This window comes from Leptodactylus fuscus, chromosome 9, assembly GCF_031893055.1.
Source record: "Leptodactylus fuscus isolate aLepFus1 chromosome 9, aLepFus1.hap2, whole genome shotgun sequence".
In the NCBI taxonomy this organism is placed as follows: domain Eukaryota; kingdom Metazoa; phylum Chordata; class Amphibia; order Anura; family Leptodactylidae; genus Leptodactylus; species Leptodactylus fuscus.
Window position 1 is genome coordinate 51378209 of NC_134273.1, and position 14590 is coordinate 51392798.

The following is a 14590-nucleotide window of genomic DNA, read 5'->3' on the forward strand; positions in this document are numbered from 1 at the left end:
ACGTGATCGCACAATCCCCGCCTCACCAGCAAGCTAGTCTGTGAGGAGAACGATCATGTCCGACCTGGACTCTGTGCCCGAGGTGGCCATAGACCCTGACGGGGTATTCAAGTATATTCTGGTCAGGCTGAGCACAGAGTCAGTGGAACCGGAACGTCACCGCGATATCGTGAGGGGTACAAAGAGTGCTGAGTACCACAGTAAGCAACGGGAACAGGAGCATGCATAGCGCCCCTAGCTGCCGACCTAGGCATGCTCAGCACCACCTGGAGTTTACAGCTATAATGATATACGCAGTGTAGTCACCTGTGGCTTGTAACCGAGGCAGGGTGTGAGAGTGGGTTCTGTGGCTTTTCCTCAGAGACACATAGCACTCACTTACAGCTTTCGGTTTGGGATTGAAGATTTTATGGCTGGATAGCCGCACACGGGGTCAGCACAACCTGGATGACAGCTGTCACTGTGGACAAAGCAGTTTAGTTCACACAGGGACATGGAGGCTGATTTCGCTTCAAAATCAGCCCCTTTAGGGGCTGATTTTGAAGCGAAATCAGCTGTCAAAATTAGCCTCCATGTCCCCATGTGAACTAGGTGTCAACCATGAACACCACCGCCTTCTACAGATCTGGAGCTGAGTCAGAGATTCCAAATCTACAACAAAAAATGTGGGGCCTAAAGAGGTTTATCTGGACAAAACTATTATATTTAAAACCGGGGGAGGGTTAAAAAAAAAAAAAAAAACATATTCACCTGCCCCTGGTCACATGACCACTGAAGCTAGTCAGCAGCCTCAGCATGAATGAGTTTTTTGGCGAGGATTTTGACATTGAATCCACTTAAGGATCCGCCTCCATAAAAGCCTCACCAGAGAGTTCTATACATTCCTCTAGCTTTTTTTTCCTGCTAATGTAAAAAAAGCAACATGACCTTTCTTCAGGCGGATTCTGCCTGAAAAAAGCAATGGGAGGCAGAACAACTGCTAGCAGTTTTTGATGCTGTTTTTGCAAAAACTGCTCAAAAACCACTACCAGCTTTTTCAAGGTCCATACACTGTGATGGTCCATTCACACTGAGTTTTTGGGCGCTGATCTTGACACTGAATCTGCGTCAGAATCCATGTGGAAAAAACGCTCTGCTTTATTTTTCCACTCACTGAATTTTTCCGGTAGCAGAAAAAAAGCTTCCTTCAGGCAGATTCCACCGGCAAAAAAACAACACAGTTACGGGACACGGAAAATCTACGTTGCGGATTTGGCAAAAAAACTTGTGGAAAAACCAGTAGTGGTTTTTTCAAGACCCATACACTTTGCTGGAGGAAAAAAAAATTAAAAAAGCCTCAAAAAATGCTCCAAAAACCACTTTAAAAAAAAACATTTACTAATTCCTGAAGTGGATGTTTTTCCTCGAAAAAAAAACTCTGTGTGCATTAACCCTCAGGAAGAAACCCCGAGACATCACGTGCCCTTCGCTTAGACCGCTGATTGGCCTCGACAGCCACATGCAGTGGTGACTTCTGCTGGAAGACATCAATAAACCAGTGGGGGGCACCAGGTAAAGGTATGATTTTTTTTTTTTTTCCCCAGCCCCTGGGCAATTTAAAAAATAATTTTTGTGTCCATTCTTGCCTGGACAACCCCGCTAGCCATTCACTAGCCTGATCCTTCGTATAATGCAATGCAATACTTCTGTACTGTAGCCTCCTGTACACTGGCAGAGAGCTCGGGTCTAATAGGCTTCTGTAAGTGTACAGTGTTAATCTCCATACGTCTACTTTTTCAATGTGCTGTTTTTTTCACCCACTGTTTTCTATGACGCCATCAGAGATCGCGGTGTCATACAAGATATATATACTCACTGTATACAATTCTGTGGGTTATCAGTACACCTTATTCACCCCACACAACACAATCGTACAGGAGACTCGGCTTCCATCTACAGAAATAGCTGCCACCACTCACCCTTGTATGGTAAGCGAGACCCCAATGTACCTAAGCCCTTGTAGCAAACAAAAAGGTAACAAGGTTAACCAATATTAACTCTTTTTGGTGGAAATAAAGGACAATTTCAATAAATTTTAGACTTAATATACACACAAAGTACAGTGCTTTAACATTTAAAAGATGTAATAAAATTCTTTGGCTTTTTTATATTTTTAAAAAAATCATTTTATATGGTAAAGGGGCCTTTGTTTTTGTTTTGTTTTTTATAATTTATATATATATATATATACCGTGTATATATATATATATATATATATATATATATATAATTATTATTTTTTTATTTTTTTTTATTTCCTCCTCCCTTGTTATAAACTGAAATATTCATGCAGTGTTTACAGGCTGTAAACCTATGCAAGATCATAATGGCAGAGACCTGGTGCTGGATGCAGCCCTATGCTGCCATGGGAGTAGATTGGCAACCTCAAAACAATGCATGGGGGGGAGTATGGGGGGAACAGCACTTTAGAAAAGCCATGACTATGTCTTCTAAGGAAAGGGAGGAGGGAGACTAACAACCTCAATTGGAGACACCTTTTTATGACCTACTGTTGCATCGTGGTGCGCGATGGGGTATAGAATTAACAATGAACTTCAAAACAGACTATGATTGAATATGAAAAAGCTTTTGGTCATTTGCTTCATATTTTACCAATTCAGTTTGTATATGTGCTGGTTATTAAAAACATTTACTCTATCCCTATTTTAAACAGATCATATATTTGAAAAACTGGATCCGGAAATGCAAGCTTTGGGCCTCAAGTGTAAATGTCTTGGAGGAGGAAAGATAGAACACAACAGTAAAGACAAGAAAATCCGAGTATTTGGTGAATCTACTGTACGTATGCTCTGGTCTTTTTCAAGGGCATGTTTGGTGTGGGGCAGACTGTTTCTTATTGGAAAGGCACATAGGTGTACGGAGAATTATTTTTCCATGTGAAAAATATTTAAATTAGTTAAGCTCAGCAAAGCTAGAGAGAACCATTTGTAGACAGCACTGTTTTTGCATTGATTGAAAAGCTTTATTTATACTTGAGTCAAATTGCAAATATACTGTGGCTCAGGGGCGGCAAGAACTCCGTACAGTAAATATATTGAGCATACTGAGTAGCGCTAAAGCACAACATGCGGTAAAGGAACACTTATTGACTCGAGTATAAGCCTAGAAGGGAAATGCAGCAGCTACTGGAACATTTCAAAAATTAAAATGGTCGGAGTTTTTGGGTGCAGTAGTTGCTGGGGAAGGGGAGGGGGTGTTTTGGTTGTCTGCCTGCCCCTTTCCCCCACTTGGAATTCAGTCTGGCTGAATACAGGGTATCTGCAGTGCTCCTATTAACCCCTTCCCGACGGAACAGGAGCACTGCAGATCCTCTATATTCAGTAGACCGGGCACTTTCAGACACAGGGATACCTAATGTGTATGTGTTTCACAGTCATTTTCTACTCTTATATGTATTCAAGGGAAAGGAGGGATTTAGAACGTTTATTTACTTTATTTTTTTATTATATTTTGTTTAAAGCTTCTTTTTTTTTCACTATTTTATGGGAGATTCTATACCTTACTATTGCGGCTGGTCATAGACCCCCCCCCCCCAAAAAAAAAAAAAAAAAAAAAAAAATGTCTTTTTTGTTTCTTGACTTGAGTGAATATAAGCCAAGGGGGGCTTTTTCAGCACAAAAACTGTGCTGAAAAATTCGGCTTATACTCAAGTATATATGGTATATTTATTTCTTTGTGCATAAGAAGTCAGATGTATTTTTTTATTTAAACTGGTTTGGGTAATGTCTGTTTTTGTTCTTATTTCAAATCTAGGAAAAGAGGTTTTTTTAAATTTTTAATTTATATTTTTAAAAACTTTAAAACATTTTTAACAATTTTATTAGTCCCCCAAGGGGAACTGGAACCGCAGTCTTTTGATGGGAGCACTCATTAGGCTCCTGGCTGTCATAGGAACAGGACAGCTCCCATGATTTCACAATGCAAGAGCTGCTCCTTTGACAGCAAAGGTACAGGCATGGTGGGGACTGGTTCTGGGGGGCTCCCGTACACTTCAGACCGTCAGTAGATAAAGCAATAACTGTGATCAGCGTGAACTCTGATTGCAGACATTAGCTCTGGGTCTCCACTACATAATACAGTAGAGACCTGGTGACTGTGGCAGCCGCTCTACTTCAACATCTTTAACCCTTTCCCACTGCAGGAATTTTTTTTGTATTTTTTCATTTACAGAGAGTAGAACTTGTACTTTGTAAGGTACAATTTATTATTCCATAGGATGTACTGGAAGGTGGAAAAAAAATCAGAATGGGTTGGAACTGCAGAAAAACTTTTGCGCGACTATCTTACAAACTTTGTTTTTACAGCATTCATTGTGCCGCCATAATGACATGTCACTTGTAGTCTATGGCTCAGTTTGCTTTGAGGGATACCTTTTTATTCAAATTCTGAGCAGATCCCAGAGTTTAACAATAATTTTGGTTCACTGTGTTTGGTCCAAATAAAACCATCCTGCAAGATTTGTCTGGCAAGGTTCGCTGAACACTTTACCATACTTTACCTTACTATAAAAAGAGTGTGACCTAAATAATCGCCATTAATTATAGTCGAAGTAAAATGCCCTATTTAATTGTGATATTGATTTAGGTCATAATCACGCAGTCCTAGCAGTGACCATTCCCCTTTGGTAAATGCTACCTTTCTGCATACTGCATTAAAGGGATTCTACCATTAAAAAACTTTTTTTTCTAGGTAACACGTCGGAATAGCCTTTAGAAAGGCTATTCGTCTCCTACCTTTGGAAGTGATCTCCGCCGCACCGTTCGTTCGAAATACCGGTTTGTACCGGTATGCTAATTAGTTCTCTCGCAGCGATGGGGGCGTCCCCCAGCGCAGGAGATGCGATGGGGCGTCCCCATTGCTGCTCGAAAACAGACTCCAGCGCCGCCTGTCTTCTTCTGCATCCTCCCTTTCTTCTTCGGCTGGACGTCAGACGCCTGCACAGTAGGGCTCTGTTCGGCGAAGTTCGCCGAACAGAGCCCTACTGCGCAGGCGTCTGACGTCCAGCCGAAGAAGAAAGGGAGGATGCAGAAGAAGACAGAGGTGGCTCTGGAGTCGGTGACATAAAGGCGATACACTTCCAAGGTATTGAACTCGTGAGACCCAGTCCAAGGGGGGGTGATCTATATAAGAAAATCCTTCAGAAAGAGGCTGCTTGGATATATAGGTTACAGTCCTTGAGCCCTAAAGGACTCAATGAAAACATTGGGTATACGTGCTTTATCTAATACACCATTACATTAATATACCCGTGTATACCCTTATTTGTGTATAGAAGAAGAGATTGATAGGATGTGATCCACACTATGTATTACAGAATTTAAGCGATATATCCCCGAATAAATCAATAAAAAATTGGGTATAGAAGCTTTATTACACACTAGCATATGTATGTATCCCCACATGTTCCTATATGTATATATAAAAAGATATCAATAGGATGTGATTCACATGATGCGTCTTAGGACTCAAGCGTTATATCTTCAAATTACATTGTGGGGTTTAAACATATCATATGGGCCTAGAATGATAATAGGAGGCAATCCATATGTGTGATTCACACATCTTTTATATTATCTGTGAGATACATACACACAATGCGGTACACACTCTGTAACCCAATAACCTAGATGCGTTTTCTTCAATAAGCATACATAAAGAGTAATAGTATGTGGATAAAGAGTCTTGATTTGGACTCCTTCTTGATGCGGTTAGTGTATCTGGTAACTCCGTCTTGGAACCGCCGTGAAAGACCACCTTACTTACCTGTCATTTGTTTGTTTTTGCGATACGCTAGTATCTGACACGATCGCATTACATGGGGTTAACATACACAATCTCATGACACAGCAGCTTCAGCCCTCGATAGAGCTAAAAGGGTGCGACCAATGGAATCGTGCCACGTCATGAGAGGCGGGAGAAGGGGCGTGTCTTTGGATTTATAGTCGCGAGGAACGCCGCGCTCGGCGGCATACATCAGTACCCTGTCCTACCATACGGGACAGGGGAATTGCGTTTCTTGCCGCACTTCATCTACTAAATTATAAACTCCTCCTGATGAACTGTTCTGCTATAAGGACATAGAAACGCGTTGAGGGGAATGATAGAAGTGCAGGCAGGTTATCGGCACTGATCTTAGCCTTATTGTAGGTGAGCTAACTAGGGAACTGTTATGCCCAAGACCCTGGTCATACCTGCTAAATCGGTCAGAGCCAAAACACAATCAGACGGCTGTGACACAATATTTAACCCCTTATTGACCATCATAGGGGTAGTGGTATGTTGGTGGTACAGGGACAATAGCAAACCTTATAGCCGGCTCATTTCAAGGCTCATCTATAAATCAACCTGTCCCCATATACCTATTTGTGTTGGACTAATATTTTAGAATCCTTTTAAGTAAATTTATTAAAAGTTATGTTTTAGAGTTACTCCCTCAGTGTGTTACCTAGAAAAAAAAGTTTTTTAATGGTAGAATCCCTTTAAGTACAGGTGTACAGGACAGACTCTCCCTTGCAATGCTTAGGGCGTTGTTTGTAAAATATATTACAAAAATGTTCACCAGCACAAAAGCAGAAAAATTAAAATGGGAGTTGAACTTTAAAGTGTAACAGCAGTGTGTCATATGTATGTGGAACATATTTGTTGTATTATATTAAAGAGGACCTTTCATGTCCTCGGGCACGTGTAGTTTTATATATCGCTACAAAGCTGACAGTGCATTGAATTCAGCGCGCTGTTGGCTTTCCTGTCATGTGCCCCGGGGCAAGAGGTATCTTTGCAGTCTCCTGTCCAAAGGACGTTTCTAACAGTTTAGCTGGGCTGTGAGGTATGCCCCTCCTGACAGTCTGTCTGTAGCGCTGTAATGTCAGAAGGGACGTTCCTTACCACCCAGCCATGACGCTAAGCTGTGAGGAACACCCAACCCCTCTTACAGTACTTGTCCATAGACTAGTACTGGGGAGGGGGCGTTCCTCACTGCTGACAGTACAACGCTACAAGCATGACAGCAACCTCTCAAAGGTGGTGGGAGTGGAGATCCGTTGAGCTCCAAACAGGGTGGTCATGAAGACGATGAGGACAACTGGATCTCCATTTATTGGATAAAGCAACGGGGAAAGTCATAATTTTGATGAAGCAACGACACGTCCAAAGAGTGAATGTTCAGGGTCATAGCCTTGGTTTTAGGAGAACATCGTCAGCAAAGAGGATAATTTATTTATATATTTTTTTTAATTCAAAGTTTTTATTGAAAGTTTTCAAAAGAACAAATTATAGTAGACAGCAGGACCAACAAATGTCCCGAACATGAAAAAACATTAAAATACAAAATGAACAAACAACAAAATGAACAACAACAATAGAAACATTAAGCTCCATCCAGCCCTGAGCCCCTGGTGGGCCAGTGGAGTAAAGAACAGGAGGGAAGAGGGAAAGGTAAAGAAGAAAAAAAAAAAGGGGGGGGGGGGGTTGGGAGCAGGGAGAGGAAGGAGGGCGAGCGAAAGAAAGACCCTCTAAGCCACCCACTATAGGTGGACCGATGGGCCCCTATCAGAAAGGAGAAACAGCAAAGTAGGTTGGCGAGAGAAACGCCCACCTGCAGTATCCACAAGTCGGGCCAGCTAAATCTAGGAGGAGAGTCCAGAGCCCAGTAGTGCCCGATATTCCCCAGACCACTGGAAATCGAACCATGTTCTAGTGTACGCTTCAGTTGTGCCATGCAGGAAAGAGGTAACGTTCTTCATGCGCATAAGCTCATTGACCTTCAAAATCCAGAGGGAGAGAGGAGGAGGCTCAACTTGCTTCCAGTAGAGCGGGATGCATGCTTGGGCAGTGAGGACCAGAAACCGAAGCAGAAAGCGCTTGTAGACTTTCACTGAAGACTCACAATGATTGAGGAGGAACAAGGCAGGACCTAAGTGGTGGGGAGCGTTAGTTAGCTGCAGAGTGATGCACTTGACCCTGTCCCAAAAGAATGACAATGCAGGGCAGGACCAGAAAACATGAAGAATATCACCCTTCTCTTGTCTACACTTCCAGCACAATGGGGAAACCTGGGAGAAAATAGCATGCAGTCTTGTAGGGACCCTGTACCAGCAGGACATGATCTTATAACTAGCCTCCTGGTAGCGGGAGCTGATAGAGGCCGCATGTGAGAGACGCCTCCTCTGATCCTGAGAGAGAAATAAACAAGTCGGATTCCCATGTCAACTTAAACGGCAGTACAAATTCCTCTGGGGGTTCTATTAGGAGTTTATAGATAAGAGAGAGATAATGACGAAAGGGGCCGCCCCCTATACAGATCCTCTCCAGGGGCGTAGGGTCAACCTGTATCATTCCGGAGGTGGCACACATGGTAAATCCCATGATGATGCCAATTTCGAAATACCCGTTCAAGAGCAAAGAGGCTAATCTTAAATTCCTTATCAAAGACTTCTGGCCCTGCAACTTTAGGGGAAGAGCGGATTTTGGACGTTCAAAATCCCCTGCTGGCCACCCCGATGTTGGAATGTAAGATGCAAGCACTTTTTTTGCATATTACAGTAACTGCCATGTGTAGACAAATGTATTCGTATGCCATCTGTAGACAAATGTATTGTATTTGTACCCCTCTATGATGAAGTGATGAGCCGCCCTATTTTTTTGTGTTACAGGGTTATGGAAAAGCAGATCACTCCATCTCAGCAGAAAAATTGAGAAACAAGTACACAGACTATGAAGTAGTTTGGTCAGATGAAAAGAAATGATTCTTTATAAACCTCTTATGTAGCTAAAGTCTTTATGATTTTGGTTTGCTGGTATAACACATTTAAATGTTTCAGTTGGATCAAAATTATAATGGACAAATATACTTACTATATGATACTACAAGTGCGTTTTCTCTTATATATTTCAATAGGTTTTACTTTGCATGCACTTATACACAAAACATTTTCTGAAATCATGTGAAGAAACGGTGCCAAAGTTAAATCTCATTCTTGGCATCCTTACCAAAATTAGTCAGGTCCATCATTAAAGGGATTCAATCATTAAAATGCTATTTTTTTTTCCCTAACACGTAGGAATAGCCTTAAGAAAGGCTATTCTTCTCCTTCCTTTAGATATCTTCTAAGTGCCTCCGTTCGGTAGAAATCGCCGTTTTCTTCTGTATGCAAATGAGCTCTCTCGCAGCGAGAGAAATCTCCAGCGACGCCTCTATCTTCGCCTAGAATGGCTTCTCCCTGCGTCTTCTTCCGGCGCTAGTTTCAAAATTCTAGGCATGCGCAATCGGCTCTGCCGTCAGGCCTCTGCAATTTTTCTGTGATAGAAGTATCGCTGGAGATTTCTCTCGCAGCATTGGGGCACCTCCAGTCCTGTTTGAGGCAGCGCTGATGACCGCCCCCAGTGCTGTGAGAGAACTCATTTGCTACAGAAGAAAACGGGGTTTTCTACCGAACGGTGGCGCGGAGAAGACATCTAAAGGTAGGAGAAGAATAGCCTTTCTTAAGGCTATTCCAATGTGTTAGGGACAAAAAATAGCATTTTAATGATTGAATCCCTTTAAAGATGTTTTGTCACAACAGACACTTATCCTTTATCCACAATCTCTGGATTCCTCATAGAGGTGAATGGAGTCAAAATATGAAAGTGGGTCAGTTAACCCCTAGACCAGGGGTACTAAAAGGGTACCTGAGCTTTCTTGAAAAATTTAAATACGTGCAGGGTTTTGCTGGGAAGTCTGTTGTATGACTGTATAAGCCAATTTTTCTGTTGATAATAACAATTATTGCTGAGACACATTTTAGATTTCTCTCAGGCAGGGTGTGTGTATGTCGCAGGGAAATGATGAAACTAGGGATTTGATCAAATCAGATTCCGCGTCAAAATCCAATCCAAAAAACCCTGTGTAAACCCAGGCTTACCTCACCGCTCCCCTCCGGCGTACGTGCCGGCCAGCGCGCTGCGCTGTTGACGTGACCCACACGAAAAACAGATTTTAAAAAAAATAAAAATCTCACCAGAAATTACACAAATCAGGACTCGCAAAGCTCTATGTTTTGCTTGTTACCACTCCCCCTTTTCCTCACCGCTGCCCTACAGCGTCCGTGCCGGCCAGCGGACCAGGCTTCTGATGTGATGCACATGAAAAATGGGTTCAGATATAGAGAAAAAAACTCACCAAATTTGTATCTGAAGAACAGTTTAATGAAACTATCAGGACGCGTTTTGAACAAGCGGCATGATAAAACCTTTGTGGACTCACGAAAGGATAGAAAAAGCTTCACAGTCATTGAACAATTTAAAATTAGCCGCAACTACTTAAACTACAGCGGATACAGACACAGGACTATTATGGTAAGAAATACGATGTTATGGAAGTAGGTTAGTGCAGTTATCTGAACCCTGCCACAGGCTGGCCCACCAGAGTACTGCCCTGGAATGGGGATCAGTAAGTGAATGCAGCTGGTTCTTCTTGCTTCTGTGATCTGAGTTGTATTTTTAACAACAGGATTGGAAGAACTGGGTAGAAGTGGCACCCCGACCTGATTCAGCTATTAGTAGATCAGGAATACACGCTTCCTGCTCTACCAAAATTTAAATTGTTGGCTGCAGTCCACATGTGCAAAATTTTGCTCCTATCAACTTATTTGAACTTTTTATAGCAGAGAAACTGCTAGAGGATATAGTTCTCCAACCAAACTTCTATGCTGAACAGTTTTTGGCAAACAATCCTTCCTCCTCCTATGCCAAATCTCCATACTGGAACCTCACAACAGTGCCAAAAATCTAGCCCTGACATTTAATATGGGACTTACTAAGAAATCTGACCTGAAGTCATACTGGTCTACGAAGTGAAGAGAGATGACGGCTTGCAACACTCTTGTAAAATTCAGTCTTTTAATTCATTCCATTAAAATATAGAAAAAATCACACAAGAAAAAGTGCAACGAAAAAACAGAAAGGTGCAGCCATAAAAACGCTAACGCGTTTCGGGGTGTACTGACCCCTTAATCATAGCCTATGATTAAGGGGTCAGTACACCCCGAAACACGTTAGCGTTTTTATGGCTGCACCATTCTGTTTTTTCGTTGCACTTTTTCTTGTGTGATTTTTTCTATATTTTAATGGAATGAATTAAAAGACTGAATTTTACAAGAGTGTTGCAAGCCGTCATCTCTCTTCACTTTGTTGGATCGTCTACCTCCTGGGTCCGGAGGTTTGGTTTGGCACCTCTGAAGTTTCTATATGTAGGCGGTAAGCTCACAGCCTATTACTTCTGTTTCTCTTTTATACTGGTCTACGAACCTAATTCACCCCATGCCAGTATTTTTTTGTTTGGAGGCCCCTTCACAAGAGTTAGGCAACGGTCCCACGTTGCAGAAAACCAACATTTTTGTTGCAGATTTTCTGCGTTTTTTTAAACAAAGACAGGAATGTATTTAACAGAAGGGAAATGTATATGTGCTTTCTTTATATATTCCATTCATTTTCAAGCCACCCCCTACTTTGGTTGAAAAAAAAAAAAGTCTACAATTAGCCTTAATGAGACTTTTACACTTTAATGATAACACCCTTTGTTCCAGACAAGGTGGAAGAAGTAAAGACAGGATATACAAACTAAAGCTTCTCATTACCCATTTCAGCAAGATTTTTGCAGATTTACGCCTCATAAAAATATAGCCATTGCTGAATCCCTGATTCATTTCACAGGCCATCTTGGACACCCATGCAAATATCTGCGGTCGTGATGTATGTCACGCCTTCTGCCGTTAAATATCGTGTAAGAAACAGCATTGGCATTAGTTGCATGCAAGATGCCACGAAGTGCAAAGTTGTCTGATTTCGAGAACGGGACAATTGTGGAGTACCACAGAAATGGTCGATGCTTAAGGGACATAGCAAGCGAACGGAATTACCCAAAATCGACAGTGGCCTATGTGATTACAAAGTGGAAGGTGAACAGTGATTGTCGGAATGTGCCCCAGGTCGGCAGACCCCCGAATCTGCAGCCATCCAAAATTGGTGGAAGAACTTACCTGTCTTCTCCAAGCCAAATGGAATAAAATACCACTAGCTGTGAAACAAGGACTTGTGGAAAGCATAACCCGGAGGATTGAGGCTGTAATTGCCGCTCGTGGAGGCTTTACCAACTACTGAATATGAATAAATCCTGTTTTTTTATTCTACCACAGGTGTCCAAATACTTAATGGTAGACAGTGTATATGGAGGGCAAAGTTAGTTGTGAAGCAATGAGATTCAGTTGGAACGGCTTTCCATATAGACGTATAAATACAAGACGAACTAGAATATTCTCTATGATGTACTTGGAGGCAGGAAGTATTACATTAACAAACTTGGGGACTTTCTGAAAAAAAAAAAAAACAGATCTAATCAAAATGTACAAATATATAAAGGGACAGTATAAAGACCTTTCTAATAACATTTTTACTCCTAGACCAATGACAATGAGGAGAGGACAATTTCACCAGCAACATAGCCAGGGATTCTTTACTTTAAGAAGAACAAGGCTATACAACTGACTGCCACATGATGTAATGATGGTGTATTCAATGTGCAAGTTCATAAATGGCCTGGATATCTTTCTTGAACGGAAAAATATACATGTTTTAGATTTATAGTAAAGACAAGTTGATCCTAGATTTTATACAGATTGCTGAAGTTGGGAAGGAATTTTTATACTTACTTGTTTGTTACTTACAAACGATATATAAACCTATAACAAGTATCCTAACCAATTAATGGATCTTAAAGGGGTTGTCTGGGCAAAAAAAATAAAAAATTTAAATAGGCCAGGGAAGGTGGGGAAAAAAAGAAAAAGCATACTCCCCTTCCCCCGATGACTCCCAGCACGGTCCGCTCCTGCTGGTCTGTTGTTGTCCCCGCTGCACTTGATCAGTGGTTTCAGCAGAAGGAATCCAGGATGCAGCTGGTGAATAGTTTCACTTAAAGAGGTATTCCCACATCGCATACTCACCAGTCTTCACTGCTGTAAAATCTTCTTTCTTCCTGGTTACTTGCGTATGTGTTACATACAGAGACTGCTTGGGAGAACAGAAGACGAGTTCAGAAATGAATGCAGCTCCTCTCCCTATCTGAGAGCAGGGAGCTAGGTCACATGTGGTGTAGACACAGGAATAGCTAGAAACACAGGCTCGCTCCTGTGCACTTAGCCCCTCCCCCCTGAGAGCAGCAGATACATCACTTGACTTTTGAGCAGATAAATATATAAAAAATATATATATATAGCATCATGGGATAAAGGGTAAACTCAAATGCAAATATGTAGAGTAAGTATGGCAGAGATTTGCCAAACTCTGGATACATTGTATTAAGGTCTAACAATACAGAACAAGAAGTAATTTAAAAAAAAAAAAAAAGGTGTATACCCCAGGTATGCTGCGACCTCCAGTTCCAATGTGCACTTGGTCCGTTGCTTCCTCAGGGGGCTGCAGGTGGAGGTCCACACACCCTGGGTAATATAATATATAGGTATGCTCGCACGTGAATGTAATTGAGGTGGAGTGGTGCCGCTCCCAGAACGCGAATCCACCGTGTCACTATTTGGTTGTTTCGCACATGCGCAGTAGGTTGCGAAGATGTTGCCGCTACATTGGAAAAGGTAAATTAGTACATTGTGTACTGGAAGAGACGAACTGCTGTCACATATGCACTGAGATGTGCCAGATATTTGTGGTTACTTATACAGCTAAACAATGCCTGTTAGCCATCCATTTCATTTTCAGTTCTATAAGTGATTGTGTGACTCGAGTTTTGCCAAACTTCTATGTTATAAATAAAATGGGAAGAGTGAAGGAATATAAGAATTATGATGAATGAATGAGTGTGATGTGAAGTTAGATTGTGGAATGAAGTAAAAAAATAAATGTGAAAAATAGACACTATGAAACAAAATATAAAGCTGACAATGAAATACATAATTGAAAAAAAATAGAATTGTGAATTTTTTTTAATAAATACATGAAAAAATTATATGAAAATAAGAAAAAATTAGTAAAAAAGATTATATATATATATATATATATATATATATATATATATATATAGTGGGAAATCGCTCAGGTAGATGCTTGTAGCAGTGCAGGAAAAGGGGACACAGACACTGGGTTGCACACAAGTTCAGGATTTATTCACTTGTAGTGCATTCAATGCCTTTGCAAAGGCACAAATAACCAAAACAAAACCCTTCTCGGCTGAGAACTAACATAAACATAAGGAACTTTTCCCTGACTATACAGGAGACTGGCTACCAGACTCCCACCTTGGCAACAACAACGGATGGCACAGTACCTGCTCTGTAGCTTCGGTCTGGACAGGTCAGCTCTGTCAGTGTGGTGCCACCCTGCTAGTCCTCACACACAGACTATTATCAGGCCTTGATTAGTCAGCTGACCGTCCTGGTGAGGGCCTTTACTAAACACCCTTTAGCTGCCTTGCTTGGACATACCTGTCTTCCCCGACCACACCCTTATAGATAGATAGATAGATAGATAGATAGATAGATAGATAGAT

General features: G+C 41.5%; 1 protein-coding gene across 1 annotated transcript; it reads left to right on the forward strand.

Annotated features, from left to right (window-relative positions):
* Nucleotides 1-8928, forward strand: LOC142218185 (14 kDa phosphohistidine phosphatase-like). Its single transcript, XM_075286726.1, has 3 exons — nt 1-200; nt 2714-2838; nt 8712-8928. The coding sequence occupies exons 1-3, from the start codon at nt 56-58 to the stop codon at nt 8802-8804; spliced, it is 363 nt and encodes a 120-aa protein (XP_075142827.1). The 5' UTR covers nt 1-55; the 3' UTR covers nt 8805-8928.
* The last annotated feature ends 5662 nt before the right edge of the window (nt 8929-14590 follow it).

What these genes read in the sequence shown, in the direction of transcription:
- LOC142218185 (XM_075286726.1), top strand. Translation starts at nt 56, where the DNA reads ATGTCCGACCTGGACTCTGTGCCCGAGGTGGCCATAGACCCTGACGGG. An exon ending in AAAGAGTGCTGAGTACCACA is followed by an intron (nt 201 to 2,713) that starts GTAAGCAACGGG and finishes TATTTTAAACAG; the next exon opens with ATCATATATTTGAAAAACTG. An exon ending in GAGTATTTGGTGAATCTACT is followed by an intron (nt 2,839 to 8,711) that starts GTACGTATGCTC and finishes TTTGTGTTACAG; the next exon opens with GGTTATGGAAAAGCAGATCA.